This window comes from Pleurodeles waltl, chromosome 2_1, assembly GCF_031143425.1.
Source record: "Pleurodeles waltl isolate 20211129_DDA chromosome 2_1, aPleWal1.hap1.20221129, whole genome shotgun sequence".
In the NCBI taxonomy this organism is placed as follows: domain Eukaryota; kingdom Metazoa; phylum Chordata; class Amphibia; order Caudata; family Salamandridae; genus Pleurodeles; species Pleurodeles waltl.
Window position 1 is genome coordinate 131,428,136 of NC_090438.1, and position 24,695 is coordinate 131,452,830.

Sequence of the window (24,695 nt, forward strand, 5' to 3'; positions counted from 1 at the left end):
TCATGCAAACCCACGATCTACCCAGAGCTCATTTCTTCACACATGCCATATATTATGTTACTTCTGGACACACTAGGCACCAATAGGTGCTGACCTCACAACACACTTGTTTGTTAAGGCAATGCACATAATGGACACCGGCAGACATTTAATTAGGTGGCTGTATAAAGGCCTTCACACCCATCTACACACCTCAATTGCCTCAGGGACCCCACCTATATAGAGTCAAACTTGCTTCGCTGGGTTCTGGGGTCAAATGGCCATACATGATGGTGACACCGTCTCCACTGCCATTCCGTGGGTGACCTAGATGGTCTTCTTCGGCTGGAGGGCGACACTTCGACACACTGAATAGAAAACTATATTCACCAACAGAACAACCGACTCCATTGTGGTAGAGCAGGTGGCTGAGGAAGGTGGTGGCTTGGAATGCTTTGGTCACTTGGGACCATGATGGGGGCCCTTGAGAAGGGAGTGGTCTCCCAGATCTACAATACGCTTTTCATTAACTCTTCTGACACCATGAGTCAGCTCAGAACTCGTTGGAAGGGATAGTCTTGAAGATGATGATTGGACAGACGCAGTGATGGCCGTCAGAATCAATGTGATATCCTTCAGAGTGAGACTGGTACACAGCTACTATCTTCACTGTGCATACCCTACTTAAGACCATCTCTTTAGGGCAGGTCTGATAACACGTCTTGGGTGCTTCCATTGTTCTTCTCAGCTCACAGACATCTACCACATGGTCTGGTCATACAGCAGTACTGGGTGTCAGTGGCCGCAGAACTTTCAGAGGTGTTGGGCTGGATGGTGGACCTCTCGCCACTGGTGTTGATACTGGGAGTGCTTAAAGGGGTGGAAGGCACCGGGGCGAACTGAATCCTGCTTGGTACAGCCACTGTGGTGGCAAAACGAGACATAGCATCCCGCTCGAAAACACCGGAGCCTCCCACAGTGGCGCAAGGGCGTCGGGAGGTGGACTGGTGCGCCGAGCAAGAGAAGCATTTGAATGAGGGTGTCTCAGCAAGAGGAGTTAAGCCATTTGGTATCTAAGCAAGTAGAGGACTGTCTGACAAGTGCACCATCCTCATCTGAGAAAGGGATGGGTGAGTAGGAAGATAAGGAGCCAATTAAGGGCCATATGTACGAACACATTTTCCCATAGACATAGAATGGGTAAAACCCTATGATATATCTGGCCCTAAGTCAACTTAACATCATTGCATGAAAATTATTTCTTGTGAATACCCTGAAAATCTCCCGTTGATGCTTCCATCATGGATCAATAATTACATGCCTGTAGTAAACAAACATGGGCAAAATGGCATTTTGCTTTTTGCCACCTTTCTTTCTGCAAAATGAATCAAACATTCAGTGTTATTGTGCATTTTATAACTTAGCTTTGGCACATAAAAGTGTCAGTGAAACAAAAGGAATGTGGAACACACTGCTGATATTTCTTTATGGAAGGCATCATTAAGTAAATATTGGCCTGAGGAAAGCAAAAAATGGAAATATTCTGGAAGAACCACGATGCAGCCAGGTTGACACCAACATCCCTGTTTGGAACAATATTAATGAGGGGAATGGGAATTTTCAAGAGGTTTCGGGGCAGCCTAAAGGTGATTTTGTAGCATCACCAAAGTCAAATTCCACATAGACTAATGGTGAATGTGGAGTAAGAATGTCAGATCATGGACTTGTTGCCACTACGGTGTCACCATTTTGTTAAACTATAAGGAGCAAGTCTGTCAGTCCAGGCTTTATTGTGCCCTTGTTAATGATGAATAATATTTTGTATTGTTAGGCATAATTCATCCTTGAATGAGCAAGAAATAGGGAATAAAAGTTAAAGTTGTTCCATACAGGGGCTCTCAAAATATATTTTGCTTGTGATCCCAAAAATCCTCAGGATGACACTGAATACAACACATCCCAATTCTAGGAACTTTTGTGCTACATTGAGATATTACGACTGATATTGGCATGTAGCATGAAGCTCTGAACGAAGGGCAAGATAGCATCACCAAGTAAGAAAGGTGACTTTCATGGATAGGGTATTGAATTTTTTACTTGCTGCTAACAACTGAATGTACAAGAAAATGGGTGCTGGGTAATAGTGCTCATGGTTCCTGTCATACTGATGCATAGTTCCTCATCATGGGACCTTCCTCCTCAGCCTGGGACGACTCCTGGTGGGCCTCCACACTCGGCAGGCCCTAAATCCCCACAGACCACGCACGAAACCTCGGCGTCATCCTCGACTCAGTGCTCACCTTGACCAGACAGGTCAACTCCATCGTCGCGACCTGTTTCCACACCCTCCGACTCCTATGGAAGATTTTCAGATGGATACCAACCGACTGCCGAAAAAACGTGACACACACACTAAACACGAGCAGACTTGACTACGGCAACGCCTTCTATGCCGGAACTGACAAGAAGAACCCGAGCAAGCTGCAACACATTTAGAACGCTGCCGCTAGACTTGTCCTAAACATTCCCTGTCAAGAGCACATCACAGGACACCTGAAAAACCTCCACTGGCTCACAGTCGAGAGTGCACGCCTACAGAGCCCTCCATGACAGCGGACCCAGCTACCTCAACCACCGCATCACCTGGTACTCCCCTTCCAGACCTCTCCAATTGCCAATGTACTCCGCATAAAGAAGTCCTTGGCTGGAGGAAGTTCTATCACATACCTGGCAACAAAAGGTTGGAACACCTTACCTCTTCATCTCAGGCAGTCGCCATCGCTGCCTCAGTTCAGGAAGGACCTCAAGACCTTGCTTTTCAGCTGATCCCTGAGGACACACCCCCTCAGCGCCTTGAGACCCTATTGGTGAGTAGTGTGTTTTAAAACACCTGATTGATTGATTGAGGTAAGGCTACTGAAAAGCAGTGTTATAGCAACACTGGTGCCATTTGTGCTTACATGCGACATGACTGGTGTTAGCAAGTCGTTTACCACATTTGGTCATAGGGTCACAGGGTGCAGCAGTTGAGTTATCCTACCTACAGTGTCAGGATACCCTCACTGGTGAAAGTGTGCTTTACAAACACACATAACATCACTGCTTTCTTGTTTGTCTCACGGGAAGCTAACAGACGTTATATAAAGATGACTGTAAAAACGATTAAGCAGGAAGAATATTGAAAGACATCTATCGTGACACTTATGTAGGGGGTAATATACTCCAGCTATTACTTTTGTTGATGGCGAAGATGTAATGAGCTGGTCTATTTTTCCAATTTCGTTTATGTGTTATGTCTACTTTTTTTGTAATGTAGAAATACCCTAACTAGCATAAAGGCTTGTTGGTATGGTACGAGAAAATCAACATTTAAATCGTGTGTTACATAAATATTGTACCAAAAATATTGTCAACCACTGTATAACACAATTTAAGTATATATAGGTAAGAATACATTCACTATCCTTAAATCCACATATATATATACCTGGGCAATATATAGATATTCAAACTATATAGACCCATACCTACCAAGATATAATTACCTTTACAATATTTTTGTTATCAATATTTTCCCTGCGATAATCCTATACTACAATATTTCTGTAGCAAGTATTCCGACATACAGCCCATTCAGGATATTTCATGTTTTATGTTTTTAAGTAGTCAATTATTGCCTTTTCTGCAAAAGTTATGAAATGTGAACCATAAGGTGAGCATAAAATTACTGAATGAAAAAACGGAAAACACTTTTGTGAATTATGTGTAAAATATAAATATTCAAAACGATTGTGGCAGTCCTCAGGTTCTGCACAGTGTGTTCAGAGTTTTTATTTCTCAGTAACTCTGTGTGTTTGTTTTTATAGTGTTTGAAAGTTTTGTTTCATCCCCCCAAATGCTATATTATCACAAATGAGGATAGTACATTGACTCCTCTTCTTTTCATGCAGCCCTTGAACTAGGTGCTTGAATTTATCTTCTACCATTCCCTTCAGAATATCTGTTCAAGTTCTTCACTTATTTGCCCACACCCCCTGGATAGTCCATATCTGTGATTTTCAAACAATGTATACAGAATGGATCCTCCATTCTCTCAATAACATCAATGTCCACCCTTCTTCCAGGATTTTGGTGCACTTGCACCTTTTTGGTAGTCATTGCTTCAAGCTGATATAGCCATTATGAAAAGCTCACTTTTAACTCCATTAAGTTGTAACTGTGATTGGATGTCTAAGGAATTTAAAGATTGATGGATTCACATCGACTGTTCATCTTTCTGGAAGTCGATGGTTTGAGTAGGAGCCACACAAAGGGATTCTCCTTCGGAGAGACTCTCTCTGTTGAATGGATCTGTTATTGCCCCTTCTTTCCACTCTAAATCTCATCACTTCTACCTCTTTTGTGATGTTTTCATCAGACTTCCTCTCTGTAAGTTGTTTAGGAGCTGTCCTTTAGCACTGAATACCTAAAAGAGGGGTAGGAGGACACAAGTGATCTATATTGTCCCGGACCTCAAGAATGACCATTTGAAAACATCTAAAGTGCAGTTGGTGATGCTTGACCTTGCTTCTCTATTCCTTATTTTATATTTTTTGATTTTAGTCATTCTTTGCTATTGACCTAGCACTAACCTTCTTACAACATGGTTTCAACAAGGTCTCCTGCCTCTGAGGGGTCTGCAGTCTTAGTGCAGAGCAGTGCATTCCATTAATGATGGTAAAATCATGCTCCATTGAGGAGAGGTGGTGAGAACCAAAACAAGAGACAGGGCTGTGGTAGACTTGTGCTAGGCTCCTCTGTTTAAGGAAACCATTAAATCACATCCACAGCTCCTTGAGCCTTCACCGAGTTGGTCAGCTGTGGAGTCATGTGTCCAGCCTTCACCAGTGAGTGGGTTCTCCAATTTAGGACACCTTCTGCTTGGTTCCACACCAGTTTCACATCCATACTGTCCACATTCAAGAATCCCTACTCTAATCAACTTTTCCAAATGGTGCCATGCCATAGATCCAGCCACGCTTCCATTTGCCTTACAGCGGCAAAGCCTTCACCTGGGCGGGGGTGTCATGTCTTTGGCTCAGAGACTGTATATCGCAGGCCACACATCTCCCTCGAGCATCCAAGCTTATACAATTCAACATTCTCATTGATAGCGCACCCTATTCCACCCACAGTTCTGAATACATGCTAGGTCACAGTGTTGGAGGTTTACACTAAACTTCCATGATATTCTCACCCAGGACCTCCAACCCCCTGCCCCAGAGCTCAAAGTTACTCCCATATAATGTTCACACATGCTATGGTCATTTTCTTTTGAGTAAATAGATTTATGAGCGTAAATTCACATTTTGGGAAATGCAAAAGTCAATTTGCTCTAGTAAATTAAGCTATTTGCCTACCTAAATGGAATCTACATATGGATTTTTGAATCTGTCCTTAACATTTTAAAAATATCTGAAGTGAATTTTACATTTAACAAAAGTTGTATGCACAATATTAAACTTGGTGAGGCTCTTTGTTTTGATGGTTGTCACATTTTTACTTTCTTATTTACCAATCTTTACCAAAACATGCATAACCATATCCCACATGTATATGAGAAAGAGGGTATAAGTAATAAGGGGATAAATAAAGCAAAGGAGAAAGCAATATGGATTGATGGATGGATGAGTGCAGTAAGCAGGGTGATTGAGGTTGTGGGTAAGCATGGATGAATGGATGGGTGGATAGATGGACAGACAGATTAGATGGCCGACAGATCATCAGAGGCTTAGCAGAGGAAAACAGGCAGATTTAGTCAACCTCAAAACTGTTTGAATGTATCTCTAAGGGACATATATTAGTGCTGGGTTGTAATGGGAATTTTTCATATTTCTACAATTTTTAAAGGAAGTATTCAATGAAAAGTAGAATCCACTGGTGGGATTTTTCCCACCACACTATATAATATTGCAGCTAATAAATTGATGTTCTTACCAACAATGAATTAGTCTCTGAGTGTCTTCTGCGAGAATTGTGATTAATTTTGCATTTTGACTTTATTTCCGTTCCTTCAGACGATTGCAAGCCTCTCTAAACGACGAAAAGAAGAAAAAGTTTGTCACAGGAGAATGGTTTGAAGATGTGAAGGCTAAACGCTTTGAAGAGGATTTACACGGGTCTGATCTTCTGAGGGTTTCAATCAGGAAGAAAAAAAGCAAAGTACAAAGTAAGTGAAGAAAGAGAACCACAGAAGTAGTTCTGCTAGGTAAGGCACTGACCATAGGATTTAAGTAAAATGTGAACTATCTGCTGATCCAGGTCACATCTTCTGTTCTTCTGTTTGTGAGAGACTTTTGTCGTGAAGCATTAAAAATGAGTGGATACAGATTATCCATTACAAATAAATTGTATCCAACTGATAGGATCATGCAGCGTCAGAGTTGGGTTCCTGTGTTTGCCACTTTGAGTGGTCTGGAGATCTATCCTGGTAGAGTCCAGAGCAACAATCCCTATCTTGTGGGAATTACAACAGTCCGAAAACTCCTTCTTTTGCAATTTTTAAAGAGGGTAAAAGTTTTAGACAATATTTAATGTCAAACGAAAAGTGAATCGGTTCTTCAGTAACAACAAAATATTTGTTTAGCCAGTCTGCCCTAAGTATGGCTCCTAAATCTGTTATAATCAGATGGAAATGTAAATCTTCACTCATATTTATTGCAAAACAGTTTTGTAACTATAACACTAAGGTTCTGTTGGTAATAGCATCATTTTTTCTTGGGTCAATTGATAATATGATTTGCATTACAGTGTTATATTTTGACTGCACAGAAACAAGTAGAACCCACTGACACAGCACATGGATTCATGTGGAAATCTATACCACTTTGCAGCTCTGCCAATAGATGTTGCCTTACAAATCACCAGAAATAAATCAAGAAATGCAATCATAAATTGAATATGATTTACACCCAATTTCAGTTTTATTTATAAGATACAGATCTACAATGTGATCCATTTTACATAGACTACAAATTACATATTCACTATATATCTAAAAACATTAAAACAATGTAAAAACTTTAAAACACATCATTTTATTTACTGGATTAAATCATATTTACCTTACATGGCATCTTTCACTGTGTGCACTCCATATTTCAAAAACAATGGTTTCAATAAACAGCTGTTATTATACAATGAGAGGCATACAAAAAAGAACATGCTCTAAAGTTTGTATGGAAACCCCGCAAAGATTACACAATCTAAGTTTAGGGGCCACACTCAACCACGCACCTGTAATAATATTTAAAGGCAGAACATTCAATCGAAATAATAGAAAAAAACTGATGAATACCATGTTCCAAATTACATTTTAAATATGGTTGGGAATAAGCCCCAGAACATATAGAAACAATTACTGCCATCTTCCTTTTTCCCTACATGGAAGAATATCTAAATCCCTTGAAATAACCTTAATGCTAGGCTTTGGAAAGTTCTTAAGTGCTAAGCGAGTCATTGCCTTAAGTCCAACACTGTTCATATCAAAGCGCTGTAGTGCTTTATTAAAATTCTTAAGAAACATGTTGGTGGTCCTACATTGGTCAAATGCTTCTGAACAGAGTAAGCTTCTAAAGGAATTATTTTTGCCAAGCAAATGCTGTGGCCCCTGTGAAGGACTGCAGCCTGCCCCTTAACATAGGGGCCCCATTTCTAGGAGTAAGGCTTCAAATGGTACAAGATTACTGACGTTGCAAATTGTATCAATTATTTTCTTTATTTTATGAAGAAAGTCTAATAATTTTAAATCCATAATTTCAGTTGCATAAAGTAAAGTTAAGGGAATGTTTACATTATACACAGACCGTGAATGGATAAAGTGTCTGCAGCCTCGACCTCTATAAAGTGATAGGAGTGCGTTAGTATGTGCCGTCACTTTCTCAGATAAGTGCAAAATGTGTTCTTTCACAGAACGATTTTCAGAAAATATTTTTCCCAAATATGGATAAGAAACAACACCTTCCAAGTCCTGGGTACGTAATTGCCAAATAAAATTGTTCAGTTTTCTTCCCCCCCTCAAAGAACATTAAAATCATTACTTTGCTCTCACTAATAATATGTTTTTTAAGTAATGACTATCAGCAAACTTCTGTAAACAATCCAAATGACTCTATAGCCTGTGGATGGGACTGGACTCCATTGTACTGATAATTAAAACTTCCAGACCTTTTTGCGAAATCAATGCCTTTCATCTGACAGCTTCACCCTTAATTTATAGACAAGGAAAGCATTAATGAAATCCACTAATTAAATGCAATTCCATACAAACTAATTGGCCATGTTGATCTGTACCTGGGTCCTATTATTTAAATTTGCAGCCACAATAGAAAACCTACAACTGCAAACTCCGCCAATACTTAAAAAACCATTGAAACAATGTAATAATTTTTAGTATCTGCTTTCCTCTTCAAGTGATTACACTGCCACTGAATTATTCATGTGTACTGCCAGTAGATGTTGTTATGTGGTAAAAGTGCCACTTAGGAATGTTTACGCTGTCAGTGTGAAAAAAGCTATACATTTGTGAGATTTTATAAAGCCAACAATTGAGAATCATTAGATATTGAACTTTCCAAACAAATGCAAATAGTAAGAACCTTGTAACAAGATCATCATCCAGAACAGATCGCCGCTGGCGCTGCTTCCACTCCTCTAAATACAAGACTGTCACCTTGACCGAACTTGAGCATTGAAGTGCATACAGGTTTGAACATACCAAAGTTGGTGATAAGTAAAATCATTCTTAAGAGCCTCTAACATTATCTGACTCTATAGTCACACACAGCAAACTACAAACCCAGTGGAATCTATGAGGGATCCATTTCGGATACGGCAATTACAGTGCAACCAGAAAAAAAATGAGTAACTGTTCCGTCTGCAAATCCTACAGCTTCCTCGATTTATTTTTGAGGTGGGGGACGGCTTGTTTTCCTATGGCAGATCCTCAGCTGGCTTTGGTGTCCTAAACCTTTAGCCAGTGGTCCATCCACCACAGGGCGTTCATAAGGACCAGCGTCTTACTTAGAATGGAGATTCTGACTCATCTGAAAATTGCAGAATGCCCTGATGAACTCGGAGAAAACTCCTAGCATGTTTAGGACTTTTTACAAATATTTTCCTGAAACAATCCCTAAATTGTGGGTTATTTCTATAAACTGATACCATACTAAGGGGGCATTCATGACTGTCCATAGCTTTTAAAAGAGTAGGTCTTTATTTACAATAGTTGCAAATAAATATCTATTAACGTAAAATGATGAACGTAACACAAGCCAGATGGTTCTAGCATTTAGTATTTTGCCCCAAAATATCTTTATATCTTGTTGGATAATGTTATCCTATGCAGGCAGTTGTAGGAGTTCTCGGCTGCCCTTGGAAGCATTCATGTCTCAGTCCTCTTATTAAAACTGTTTACAGCAGTGGTTCCCAACCTTTTGACTTCTGTGGACCACCACTTTATCACTACTGGAACCCCGTGAACCCCAATGAGTCATTACTCGAAGCCGGAGACCCAGCCCTATACATTGTAGATGATTTGAACCGCAAAACAATACACAAAAAATACAGAAACGAGCATTCCATCAAACACATACACAAATGATAACACATTTTATTTAATTTGCAAACAAATAAAATAAAAGCAATACAAATTGTAAAATTAATAGGAAGGTTGGAGCTTTTCTGAATTCAATTGAAGCCACACATTGCCCATACTATACTCTGTTTGATGCAGCCCCCGGCTCCCGCAAATCAATTTAAGGTTACCAGTTTAACTTTTAGCCTCCAGTTTCAAATTCCATGACATTCACAGTACGTTTTAAACATTTCAGTGGTATATTTAGCCACTTTATTAATCTGTTAATATTAGTAAATTTTCTAAGCAGTCACAGACCTCCTGAGGAGGCTTTGCGGACCCCCTGGATCCCTGGACCACAGGTTGTGAACCACTGGTTTACAGTGTTGGCAAATGGACCTATAGGTGCCAGATATAATGTAGAATTGTATTAGATGGTCTATGATACATGAACCCTTTGTCCTACTTGTTCAATAGCAGCGGGTTGCGCTTGAGGTGGCTACAAATCTGCCATAAATTTCACAAACCACAAAAAAAATTAATGTAAACACCCACCTCCCACAAATTGTACAGGGCGATCCACCCAGAAAAAAATGATAGTTTTGGGGTTTCAAAGAACTTTTTATGAAGTCAAAGTTCCAGTATACTGTTCAGGGTGTCTGTGAAAGGGTAACATCAGATGCAGTGCAAGAGAAGATCAGTTCCAGCAACACCAACCTTCATGTTGAACATCACAACAGAGGGACTATTGGTGCTGAGAATGGGTGAACATCCACAGAACGCCCGAGCGCAGGAGACTGTATTTTAAACAAACATATCATATTCATATTTTTTTTAAGCATTCATATACCAGCTAATCATGGTTGAAAAATGTTATCCATGAGGTACTTGATGCGCCCAATAGACCCATTGGTCCAGGTAGCATCTAGAATTGGAATTTAAATTTAGGTTAGTCACTCATGTAATCATCATTTTTTGGTTGATCGTCTGAGTGGAAGTAAACAACCTGTTCCGGAATCAGCCCAAACTGCCTCAGCCAATTGGTCACAATGCTAAGACCCAGGGTGAACAGGAAATAATTCTTGCATCTCTATCAGGATGCAGAGGGATGTACAAACTCCTTCCAAGTCAGGGATGGCACTGAATGGTGTGGGTAGTTCAGGCTCACCACTCTCTTAGTACTGGATTGCCTCCTGTAGGTAGGTCCTTGACCCTCTTGCAAACCAGGAATCGTATCTGCCCAGGTGCGTAGGTCAGTCCTTTGTGATCCGACAGGTCTGTAGGCTCAATGCTTGTTGTTTGTAGCAGCCAGAACCCAGACGAGTGATACCACCAATGGCTCTCTGAGGCAAACCTCAGCTCTGCTTCGGTGACAGGTGAGCTGGATCGGCTGTAACATGTAAGGGAACATCTCATGCAATATACAGTGTTGCACGACACGTCCATATCACAAACATTCTCCAGACAGATCATGTGCAAGTTACGTTCATGGGAAAGGGGAAAGACCACGGTAATGGGAGACTGAATAAAGTTTACCCAGAAAAAGCAGTATAGTCTTCTAGCAGTACCTGTAAAAGGTCATGTGTCTCCCTGTTACCAGCAGTCTTCAAGTCTGGCTAAGTGACAGTAACTACCATCTGCTGTGGGACACAGATGTAGTGCTCCACAAACATACAATGAGCATCCAGAGAGTGGCCCATTGTTCATTTCCAGTGGAGGAACAGTGCTTAGTTTGTGCCTGTTGTTTCCAGTGCGGGGCACCGGCACTTATTTTTGGGGGCTGGCGCTTATTTTTCTTTCCCAAGCATTTACTGCGAGCAAAAGACACATATGGGAAGGATGGAGGAAGAGAAAAACAAAAAAGCGTCACAAAGGGGAAAACCAGCAAGAGTGAGCTGAAGGGGCAGGGAGTGGCTGTGTATGGATTGAAGAGGCCTGAGATGGCTTCAGGATTACGCTGCCTCAGTATTCCGTGTTTGCACATTTAATTGCAGCAGCTGCATGTTTAAGAGGAGGGCTTTGGGCACCGGCACCTTTTTATTTACAAATTAAGCACCATGGAGGAACAAATGGGTCAGTCAGAAAACTGAATGAAAGGGTATGGTGACATATGCCTTCACATAGCGCCTGGACATTCATCCTTACAGTCATTAATTATGGTAATAAATCAGAAGATGACTGGTCATCCTTACTTGAGCAGCCGTCATTGGATTTAATTATTCAGCACGTCTTCAATGTGTTTGTTGTTATTTTACCAAGACTTGCGTTCTTCCACTGAATGTGAGACTGGAAACTGTATTCGTTACACTTCCACTGAAAATAATTGAAAACAAATTGTCAAGGATTATTATATAAGGAGTATTTCAGATTAAATAGAGAAAACGAAGCACTGTGAAGAGAGATCAGGCTAGAGTGCTTACATATTACTGTGGTTCCTGAGGTGTATTGCTTCAGGTTCTCTGAGTTCCTTCTTACCATAAGCGCTGTAGCTGTTAGAAGTACACAAGCTTGTTTGTTAACCAAGTGTTCCAAATATAGCTTTCTCAGATTTTTTCTTGTCCATTGGTCTACACATTCTCCCAAATCTGTGTGCCACAAATGTTGGCACGGTCACAAGTGACAGCTTTCCTGTGAATGTGTGGTGTGTGAAATCACACAACTTTCCATCCGCCACACAAGTGGGGTATTAAATAAGCTGAATTCAGGGCATCAGCCGAGTTAATGACTCTTTTGCAGACGCACACAGCAGTGTACTGCATGCATGTATACTGCGTGTGACTGAGCCCTCCTACATGCAACATAAATGGAAAAACATTTGCAACCAGTAACCTGCGATCAGGGAAAGACCTCTCCTCCCTGATCCCTCTCACTTGAGAGCAATTGTAAACCAGAAAAGGTCAAATGGAAGCTATCAGGTGTGACCGCTCCCTTATGTCTCCGGCACTGTTCCACTCATCCCTGCCCCGACACAGGCTAAAGGAGGAAAGTCTGCAGCACTGCTAAGCTTAAAAGGTGAGATGGAACACTGCTAAGCTTAAAAGGTGAGATGGAACACTGCTAAGCTTAAAAGGTGAGATGGAACTGGTATGAAAAATAAGCCTGAGAGTCTATGCATGATTGTGTGCCTGTTTGTATAGGTGTATACTAGGGTGCATGTACACATGAATAGATGCAGATACATCTGTGTGTGTATGTGGGAGAGTTTGGGTGAGTGAGAATATCTTCAAGGTGGTAGGGGCCTCACCCCGGTCTAATGGTGACTGTACCTAACCTACGATGAACATTTGTGGTGACAGCATTATGGCTATCCCTGCAATGAGAGTAACCCTTCATTGGCAGGAGGTGTGCATTCTTGGAAATATTCTGGCTGTTCCTGACACAATAGTTGCACTTTCTTGACATAATGTGACTACTCGTGGTAACTTGTTACTATTCTCGGCAACATTGTGGTTACCCCGCCTAATGGTGTTCATCTTGACATATTGTGGGCATTAGTGTCAAAAGTTTTTAGTATCTCTTGTATGATAGTAGCCCTAGTACAGTGTTGCCACTTCTTGAACTACTGTGGCCATTTCTGACCTAATTACTCTATTCTGTCTATTTCAGGCACAATGATGATGTAAATTCATACCATATAGTGGGCATCCCTGGTACTTGAAGGTGATAACATAAAGGCAGAATGTGTTTAAGTGTGGCACAGGTGAAAAGGGCAAGACCTTTGGTGCCATACAAGTACTTTCTTAAAACCTGATCTTTTGCAACAAAAATAGATTTGTCATTCTAATGGTAATCTTCTGTATGGGGTATTCGAGCTTATTTATTGACATTGGGTTTACTTTATTTCATATGAAATGTCTGTATCAAAACTGACATTCTGACACTCAAAATAACTACATTTCTAAAATATGTTTAAAGTTGATATTTCAACTATAAGCCACATCTACTTCAAGCGGATTATTGATGGTTTTGAGGGCATTTACTGCTGTGGTTGTTATTTCACGACTTGTGCAGTGGCATTTCGTCAGCTATGTTGATAAAACTTCCTGCAACAATGTCACTATTGCAGTCTGAAGAATGAGAATCTATTGTAATGCTCCTCTCAGCACAAAGCGATATTCCTGTTTTCTTCTCCCACTAGGAGTATGCTAGTGTATAAAGAACAAGGACAATCTGTGATGGTTTTGTTTTTTGAAAATTAATAAAAATATATTTAAAGAAATACAAAATATGAAGAATGGGAATTTAAGCACAAGCATAGCTATCAAACAGCACAGCAGATGCTGTGACACAAGGGCCCAGGGCTACGAACAACCATTAGACCCCGATTATGGCTGTTTACTACCAAACTGTGGTCGCGAGCCTGTTTGCATTGCTTTCATTAGAGTCCACAGCATCCTTGGTACGTCTCTGAATTTCAGATTGGTGTATCCTGTTAGTTGTCTGAATGTGTAATCTCTGTACAACTGAGCAGTAGTGTTGCTGTACGTACCTGTTGGATGTATGGCCCTGCTATCTATGGTCTGGTGTTGTAAGATTTGTATGATTTCAGAGTTGTCCATTCTTCTACAGAACTCTAACTCTACTTGGAAAGGACACAATGGAAAATGAAGTGAAAAAATGTTATACACTTTTCAGAAAATGGTAGGCAGTATGATATTGGAGAACCAGAATATTTTAATTGTCTATTACAGATATGCAGTTCTTTAGCTCATTTTTGGTGACACTGTGCTATAAAGTTGTCTGTTTGTCAATATTTTTGCTTGGAGACTATAAGCTCAAGCACACATGGAGAGGGCAAGTGTTGCTTGGAAAACAATAACGTATTGAACTATTTCAGTATAATCTCTCCTGACACGACTTTTATCCAAGTGTAGTAAAAACTGTACTGTCAGATGTCTCACTTAGTCCCACCGGACCACTCTAACGGTAGCCCGGCTTGCTCATTAAGTAAAGTTTGATGCAGATATCTTCGGCGATTGTAAGGACTTTAGCCTACCAGGGGGATTTTGCAAAGTCGTGCTGCTGACCAGCCTGCCTTTAATATCATCAACATGGCAGAAAGATTTCCTCTCATTGTCATCTGCTCATTTTTCATAGAAAGCCAGGAGCCCATTGTACAAGGCTGCTGGGAGCGAGGAGTGGTAGCGAGAAGCCAGAATCGCAAACCACGGTCTCAAGAGCAATTTGCCCGAGGCACTTTTCCTTCCCCGTTGTCCACTTCCCCATTTGTGTAATCTGTTATTTTGTGTGTGGGCATTCTCCCATGTTCCACGGGATGTTCAGCGGCCATCCTGAACAACTCTGGCACCTGTATCACTCTTGTATGACCGGACTGCCTCCCCCTATTTTGATTCTGAATTGTGGTGGGTTCTCCTTGTGCTTTGGGTGGTTCCAGCTGGCCATGTCCCAGTGCACATTTCTGCGACAGCCACCCGCCTGCAGTTGAGTGGGCTACAGAAGCCCACCCTCATTCTTTAATTGGAAACAGCAAGACTCAGACACTTCACCTAGGCTGCATTATTGAAAGACTTGGTGCCTGACTGTTCCCTGTGAGCCTTATTATCCTTTCATTCTTAGAGATACCCTATTGCACAGGTGTTACATGAATGGAACAGAAACTGACTCCAGAGATGTATAACGATTTTTACTTTGATATTCAGTCTAAATGTAAATCAAAATCCTATACTTTTCACTTAATTATATATCTGCATAGACCAGCGCTTCTTAATGTTTTGAAGCACAACCCATTTTTTAGAACAACGAACCTTCGCGGCCTACCTAGTTTTAATTGAACATGAGACAGGCAATTTAACTAAAGCATTGTGTGGTACCGCACTCTTAGAGACCGCACATTTTCCATTTAAATGACCACTAAATTTGCAACGACCTACAGTTTTATTGATAAAGTTGTATTGAAGACAAATGATAATGTATGGAAATTGGGTTTCAGTGACTATGGTGGTCATTATGAGTTTGGCGGACGGCTTTTACTATCCGCCAAACGTCCGACAGGGAGGTTGCTGCCACACAGAGTTTCCCGCTAGGCTGGGGGCGGAAACCTAAGTTTCCGCCAGCCAGGCTAGAAGGAAACAGACTAAAGCTTTGTCACTGCCAGCTCGTAATCGAGCCAGCGGCAATACTGTAGTCCGCAGGGTGCACCAGCACCTCGCAATGTTCACTGTCTGCAAAGCGAGGGTGCTAGCCAGGGGGGTCCCTGTACTGTTGGCCAAGGGGGCCCTTTACTGCCCATGCCAAGTGCATAGGCCCCCTGCACCCATTCTCCACCAGCATTTTCATGGCAGTGGTACTGCCATGAAACCACTGGTGGAGAAGGAGGTCGTAATACCCAGGGCAGCTCTGCTTGCAGCGCTGCCCTGGTGGGTTAGGACTGTCACCTACCTCCAGATCAACGGGATCTCTGATCCTGGTGGTTCCCTGGTGGCTCAACCACCAGGGTTTTAATGTAGCTTTCAGACCGCTGCATTGGCGGCGGTCTGACCACCATCCGTAAGTCTGGTGGTCTAGTGAACGCCAGACTATTAATGATCCCCTATGTATCATTTGTGCATCAACAGGTAAAGTGTCTTGATTTGTTTTGATTCTATTAAATCCTTGTTACCATTACACTTCAGAATTACAAAAACAAATGTCCTTCATTTTTGCTTTTCTAACTGCCGTATGTGTGATTTACAGGTATTTACATTTTGTTGTGTGTTGCAAAAATTGTCATACAACAGCCTTTCCTTTCACATTCCCTGTACCCCTGCAGGTTTGTCACATAATTCACTTTGCTGTTCTTCCTCTGACTGAAAAGTAAGAGGAGATTATAACACCAATCCCATTGTTAAAACAAAAAGCAGCAATTTGTCAGAAGACATAGCCTGACATTTGACCTCTGTCTTTGAAGCGCGCAAATGGGACGAGATAAATACAGAATTTTAAGGCTTCTTTATTTATTACTTGGACTTTCCAACCTACCAAAAGTCAGCTGGCGACCCACCAGTGAATTGTGACCCACAGTTTGGGAAACACTGGCGCAGGCACTCAAATAACTGTGATATTTGGATCTGAAACTCTGAGCCTACATCCTCCACCATGTGTAAGCCTTGACCAGCAGTGCACCTCAAAGTCACTGCCTGAAGAGCAGGTTCTTGGTATTCAGTGTCTCTGCACCAGGGCCTGGTTCGTGGGGTTCCCAGGAGAGCCGGCGGTGCTTGTTATAAAGATTGCCTAGTTGCCCCTGAGCTCCCTTATCTGACAGATGCTGATTATGCTATAAGCTAACATGTGTAGCTCTTCAGTGCTGGCAGTCTTGCGGCGGAACTGTGTGCCGCTTGCATCCTGTATGCTGGAGAGCATGTGGACTGCTAACACACTTCCGGCTGAGATAACTTGAGTTTAAAGAGCTGCTGAGGGAGGATGTGTCCTGCTTATCTCTAGAACACTGGCTCTCAAGCAAGAAGGTCAGGTTAATTTCAGATTAGAGTTCTTTCCTTGGCAGTGCATGGTCTACAATGGATCATTGTCCCTTCCTTAATTAGAGATTATAAAATGCTGCTATAATATACAGTTAAGATTTCACCTCTGCTTCTTTGAAGTATTTCTGTTACTCTGAAAGTAGACTGTTTTTACACTATCTCTATAAAAAAAAAAGATGCAACTGTACTTGTATATAAGTATGCGTTTCAGATTTGCACATTATTATGTAAAGAAATCTCTGCTGAAGGTGTATTGTGCTGTCTGTCAAGTTAAAAGAACAGAATGCTAATAAATGAAACCAGATTATAATAAAGCATGATAACGGCGTATTTTATTTGGGGCTACATATATAGGTTTTGCATAACGTTAATTTTTGCTTCAAGGAAGTAAACTTCACCTTAAAAAACAAACGCCTGCCGTCATGCCTACCTCCTCTCAGACTTATGTTTACTTTCGCCTTGGGTAAACAGAGCTTTCCTGTAAGTGGCAGTTGGATAGTTGTCAATATTGGACAAACCAGGAGGTAAAAAAGGAACAAGAAGTCTAGCCAGCTAGAAGGCTGCTGTCAAGGCAACGTTTGTGTCCCTGCAGTTTGGGTAGATGTTCAGAGGGCTAATCATTAAGAGGGTGGTAGCCTAATCCCAGGAGTCGGTGACATCACTTCGTTCCATCATCCTCCGCATAGCATCCATAATATGCACACACCGATCTTGGCACGACGGCCGTCACTACTGAAAGAATGTCTTTTTAATAAACCATTTTAAGACACAGTTACAGCCGCTGTTCTGCAGCAATCACAGACTGCGAAAGTAATAGGCTGCAACGGGGTCCATATTGTGACGTCAGTCTGCCAAGAGTTTATCACAAACTACAAATTTACATTTTTAGACCATGGTTTTGACATCCTAGGTATCAAACCGACCTGCTGCATGGAGTGGGCTTTGGGTCCACCCTTTTCTGCCATTTGATTGCTTCCATCAGTCTCACTCAGCCATTGGCTTGAAACTTTGTCAGTGACATGCTGGCTCAGCTACAGGAAGTATCTATATCTCAGCTAATATCCTTGGCTGTTTGGGTGTATCCTTCTTGCTCCATTTGAGTGTTCGTGTTGAAATGCACGAAGCACCAGTTTCAGGATCCAACCCTACTTCCTTCCCCGGGTCCAATGTACTACTGATGTCTGTCTTCTCACATTACACACAGACCTATTGGCTATGTCAGTCTTTGTTTCAAGGACTCAACAGAGCACAAGCACCGATGCATTTGTTTTACAAGGTTTACCTCTAGCCACCTATCATTGTTTGTGTGTCACCTTCAACGTACCTTTAGTGCTGCCCATGAGAATTTGTATGTATCGTGGCACTGTGCGGTGCTGGTGTCCTAGCACTTGTTGTCATTTGTGCCCTGTATGCCAGTAGGATTCCTCTGAAGTGCGTGTATGTGAGCTTCTCCACTGCTTTGACAAAGAGGATTCAATGTAGGGATGGTTTAAAGTGCTTGGCTCAGGACCTCTCCCTGGGCCCTGAGCCAAGCACTTTACAAACTCTTTAGAGACACTTGGGCAGATGTAAACATCCTAGGTAGTGGCAAACCGTCTGAGCTCCTATGTAGCAAGTTCGGAGTTCAGCGGGGATGTATGCCTTCCCACGACTGTTGGACATCCATATCAGAACACCGTGTAATTTGTGAGGGAGTAAGCATATTCCCTCCTAAGCGCACACCCCTGCCGTTGTACTTACGGGTCCTAGATGCCTCTTAGAAAGGCCTGCAGTGAGGAATCAATATGTTAATACATATGGCCTGCATAAAAATCGCGTTCTAGATATGGATAGAGCAAAATAATTTCCTCTGCCTGTATAAATGGCACGTTGGTGGCTGTAAGCACCAGATGTCAATTCTATAAACATAAAGTTTCATAAGATGAATCATCACCAGAAAGTGCATTTTTTGTCACACTGGTTTGAACAGAATAACTGTCTCGGATAATAACACGATTAGAATACAAATGTACAGTCTAACTCACATTCTTGTATTTACAAAGGATTTCATTTCAAAACAGACAGAGGAGGTGGATTGTGTAAATCGAATGTTCAACAAACGCGGCTAAGACTTCAATTATAACAAGCATTTGCAATGCAACGGGTCTCGCGTTTGCTCATGTTAGAGCTGATCGCGTTGTAAACTCCTAACCCAACTTTTCACCTATCGGCAAAAGTGCATTTATGTGCGTAACCCGAAAAAGTGAAATTAACTATGTAAAGCTCTCGACTTCTGCCCAGCGAGATCGCGCTCGTAAATTAGAGAAAAAGAAGTCCACGAGCCGGACAGAAAACAGCGAGCCTCGCATGTTTTCTGTACTTGGTCGCTGCGCTCGAGGAGGGCTAGCCACCGGAAAAGGCATGACCTATGCGTGCCTTCGACTAATGAAAGCAAGCAGATTTTATTAGGCAAGCCCACGAACCAATAAAAAACACTGACGTGAAGTTGACAGGGCTCCGAGCCCTTTTCTACATACTAAAGCGTCCCTCTGCGATACACATGTGCGAGCGCATGCAACGCAGGCTCGACCCTAAAAATGAGTCAGTGATCAACCTTTGGGTTCCAACTCTTCCATACCAAGTCCGTATTTCGATATAAAGTTGATGCAGGTGATGGCAGAGGCATAACAACTATTGCTTTTAGTGCAGGTATCTTTGCAAGTAATGTAGAGTGTGGCAGATGAGATACTTGACAAATATAGCATCTGTTACAACCGCTTTACTACAAGCACATTATAGTCTATGCTACTTGTAAAATAGTAGTCCTAGTATCCACTACACTTGTGATGGAGTGTCCCATTCACAGACACTAAGATCCTTTGTTCTTTCGTAAACCTGATGACTGTAGGGTTCTCTTTATTCATTGCCTAAGTCTCTTTTATTTGAGTCATGCATGCTCACTGAAAAGCTACCTGAAACATCTAGAGTGATTTAAAGCAATTGTAACTTTGCTTGTGAACATACACCTAGTAACTAATTACTAATGAGGCTAATAGGAGTAATAACCGCTTATAATGATTTACATGGTTCTACCATTGATCCCTTCACCCATCTTCACTTGGGGTATAAATGGAGCTCACAGCAGCAGCTTCATAACTTTCCTTGCTAACTGTCTTGCTGATTAGCTCACTAGGAGAGACAGAGCGGTGGGTACAAGCTGTAATGCTATGTAAACTACTCCACCCCAATTGGGTGTTTGACGGAAAGCAGAGCCAATAGGAACACACTAACAAACTACAGTGGAGACAATAAGACGTCACAGGGAGACACAACAAGTACCGCTGGCCCGCATGGCTCCCAGGAAGCGGGAGAAATCAATGCCTCCGTTTGTTTAGACTAACTAGCTCCACCATGACATAATGCAGATCCCGGGGAAGAATACTGAGGTAGCAAGGAGATTGAGAATATGGACTTCAGAATACTGCACCATGTGAGCATGCATACCTGCAGCTGCGTTCACACTTTGGTGGCACAGTCACCTTGGTCAGGCTGTCCAAGAAATATGTGGCAATAGTATTGATGGGGAGCCTCCCATATTTTATTAAAAGCTATGAAGGCTGCTCCACCTTAGCATCATCGTAGGATTTGGGCTGGATATATGAGTTGGCAATTTCAAGTGGAATGGGTGCTACCTAATACTCTAGTATCTTTCATGAGTGCTCCTCAGTTACAAAGAAGCTTAGAGGACCTGGTTTGAGGATGCTTTGACCTTTCCGCTTAAAAAATACTTTATTTATGCACTTGCAACAACTAAAACACAATTTAAGGTTTGTTAAGCATTTCCAGCCTAACCAGATAAACCAATATTTTGGTATTAATGGTCTATCCACTTTCACTCCGTGTACAGTACGAAGTTCAGATGCTGTTGTTGTTGTTTATGTGGAGCTCAGTGTTAACAATGACATCATGCCTGTTATCTTTGGGTCGTCTGCAGATATAGCCCATTTAATAAGCTTTACTGTTTCCTTACACATTCATAGTTCACTTGAGGGCTCCCTTGAAAAGTTCTGATTTTAGCTACCTTCTGAATACAGGGTTGTTTATCACTCAAGAGCCCTGTATTCCAAGTATTTTCCAACTGAATTAATGTTTGCCGACATAGGCCCTCATTACAACCCTGGCGGTAAATCCTGCCTACCGCCGTGCTGATGGCTGCCAACATACTGTGACCGTGGCGGTATACCGCTACGGGTATTATGACCCACACAGAGAAATCTGCCACTACAGACACCCACACAAGTCCGCCAGGCCAAAGGTCAGTGATAAATTGGCAGTACCAAAACCCACACCGTTACGCCAACAGGAATACGCCCACAGTATCAGGACCCACGAATCACTGTGGTGGTCTTTCAACCACTGTAAACCGTTGGTGGTACACACCGCTGCACTCAAAATACACACACACTAAAAAAAAACTACACCACATTGGACAATTCAAAATACACACACCTGACACACATACACACATCACACCCACACACTCAGACCACTATAAAACACCCACCCACATTACCCACAACCCTTTCAACGAAAAAAAAGATTTCCAACAGAGGGAGAGACAAGCCAGGAGCACCCACCCAATCTGAGCCATAGAACACCATCACCCATACACCATCCATGCACCTCACAGCACACACCACAACACATCACCCCACACATCCTCACACATATCACTCACACCACATCCATGGCACCCCAAAGTCACCCCAGGTTTTCAGAGGAAGAGCTAAGGGTCATGGTGGAGGAAATCATCCGGGTAGAGCCACAGCTATTCAGATCACAGGTGCAGCAGACATCCATTGCAAGGAAGATGGAGCTATGGTGGAGAATCGTGGGCAGGGTCAACGCCGTGTGACCGCACCCCAGAATAATGGATGACATCAGGAAGAGGTGGAATGACCTACGGGGGAAGGTGTGTTTGTAGGTTGCAAGACACCAGGTAGCTGTACAGAGGACTGGCGGTGGACCCCCACCTCCTCCCCCACAACTAACAACATGGGAGGAGCAAGTCTTGGCGATCATGCATCCTGAGGGCCTCGCAGGAGTAGTAGGAGGACTGGACTCTGGTAACTCAAATCTTTACTGTTATATCCCCCACCCTACCTGCATGCCATCACAAACTCCTACCCCTACCCTCACCCCCATCACTCCACCACCTCAAATATACCCCACTATCACAACCCACCCATCCCAATACCAAGCCCTGCATGCCACACCAATCCATGGACCCCCATCACAGACCTGCATGGACACCCATCACCACAGCATGCCCATTAGAGAGAATCACCTACCCCACAAAATCACCACTCACACAAGGCAAAGCTGACAGGGCAATCACAACCATCAAGGGAAACACACCCATGCACAAGATGGCACAAACAGATACAATAACACTGCGTTTGCATCCCCACAGGACCCCTACTCAATGTCACCGGAGAGGAGTTGCCAGTTACATCCAGCCCCCCACCCCAGAAGAGGCCCACAGTGATGTCAGCAGCTCTGCATGCCTGGATCACGATGACCAACCTGGCCCATCATGGACCTCTGGACAGTCGGTTACCCTGCCACAGTCCCAAACCACCACAGAGCCTCCCCCCTCAGGAAGCACCAGCACAGCACCCACCCAGCGGGCCCATGCCACTGTCCCCAGGACATGTCAATCAGCAGTGTGTCCACCACTACTGGGACCCCAGGCAACCCCAGAAACCCAAGAAAATCAGGGACCTGGGGTCAGTGGCAGTGGGCACATGGTTCAGGGGACAGAGGCACAGGACAACAGGGAAGCTAGGGTGACTGCTGTGCGACAGGGGGAGGACAGGCCCAGGGAACCCACTCTCCAGGAGCCACTCACAAACATCCTGGGAGCATACCACCGTCCCCAGGAGACCATGGGCCAGATACTGGCCAAGTTGCAGGAGACCCAGCGGCTGCAGGAGGGACAGTACCTGGGGATCAGGAAGGACCTCAAACACATCTACACCATCCTGGTCACCATTGCAGGGGTGCTGGCTGACATGGCAAACACCATGAGGGAGGCAGTGGCACACCAACGGGCCCCTGGCACTAGTCACACTGATGAACAGCCCTCCACCTCCGCCGGCGCTAGTGGACAGGAGGCCCCACCACAGGACCAACAGGCCACCAGCACTCCACCTCCTGCAGAAGGAGAACCACCCTGCAAACGGTCCCTGTGATCCAGGCAGAAGCCAGAGAACATTGCCAAGACCCCCGCCAGGAAATAAGACTCTAATGATTGTCACCCTTGTGTCCCACTCTGTCACCCTGTCCACCTTGAATTGCCATTACTCCCCTTCCTATGCCCCATTGAACAATGCACCTGTGATACCAAGAGACTGGACTCAAACTGGACATTCCTCCACCATCACCCCAGCCCATTGCACATTCCCCTCTACTTATTAGCACTTAAATAAACACCCTTGGAACAAATACAAATCTGGAGTCTGTTAATTGATTGAAATATGTATTAGTACAACATTCTGAAAACATTGCAATTCGTATGTACCAGAGTGGGTCACAGAGATCTGAAAATAGAGATGCCAAAGGGTACAGTAAGTGGCCATAGACATAGGGAAATCAGGCTGCCATGTACAATGTCAAACAGAAAACTGAAAAGTAAAGTGAAGTTACAGTGTCCTACCTGTGTGTCACTGGAAGTACTGCTGTATGATATTACTTCTGTTGTCCACATCTGCTTCCTCTGCCGCCTCTTCCTCACTGTCCACAGGCTCCACCGCTGCCAAAAGACAATCTCCAGGCTCATCCTCCTGCAGAAAAGGCACCTGGTGTCTCAAGGCCAGGTTGTGCAACATGCAACATGCAACGATGATGTGGCACACCTTCTTGGGTGAGTAGTATAGGGATCCACCTGTCAGATGGAGGCACCAGAACCTGGCCTTCAGGAGGCCGAAGGTTCTCTCAATTATCCTCCTTGTTCACCCATGTGCCTCATTGTAACGTTCCTCTGCCCTTGTCCTGGCATTCCTCACTGGGATCAGTAGCCATGAGAGGTTGGGGTAACCAGAGTCACCTGAAAACATCGAGGGACAACTGTTAGAAACACACTAACCCTTAGGGACAACCCCATACCCATACACCAACATATACTGGGTGGGGGACCTTTGACTCACCTATTAACCACACCCGGTGCCTCTGGAGTTGAGCCATCAAATATGGGATGCTGCTGTTCCTCAAGATAAAGGCGTCATGCACAGAGCCAGGATACTTGGCATTCACATGGGAGATGTACTGGTCAGCCAAACACACCATCTACACATTCATAGAGTGATAGCTTTTTCTATTCCCGAACATCTGTTCATTTCTCCGGAGGGGGACAAATGCTACATGTGTACCATCAATGGCACCAATGATGTTGGGGATATGTCCTGGGGCATAAAAGTCAGCTTTCACTGTGGCCAAATCCTCCACCTGTGAGAATACGATGTAGGTGCGCATGTGTTTCAGCCGGGCAGACAACACTTTGGTCAACACGTTTGAGAACATTAGCTGAGACATCCCTGATGCCATGGCCACTGTTGTTTGGAAGGAACCACTTGCCAGGAAATGGA

At 43.2% G+C, this 24,695-nt stretch overlaps 1 protein-coding gene across 3 annotated transcripts in view; it reads left to right on the top strand.

Moving 5' to 3' along the window:
* The window catches only part of LOC138262001 (synaptotagmin-like protein 2), a 482,740-nt gene that overhangs the window by 171,843 nt on the left and 286,202 nt on the right, over window positions 1–24,695 (top strand). For all 3 annotated transcript variants that reach the window (XM_069211640.1, XM_069211648.1, XM_069211658.1), the window contains exon 3: window positions 6,036–6,187. In XM_069211640.1, coding sequence (XP_069067741.1) covers window positions 6,036–6,187 — 152 coding nt within the window. The remainder of the gene's footprint in view (window positions 1–6,035; window positions 6,188–24,695) is intronic.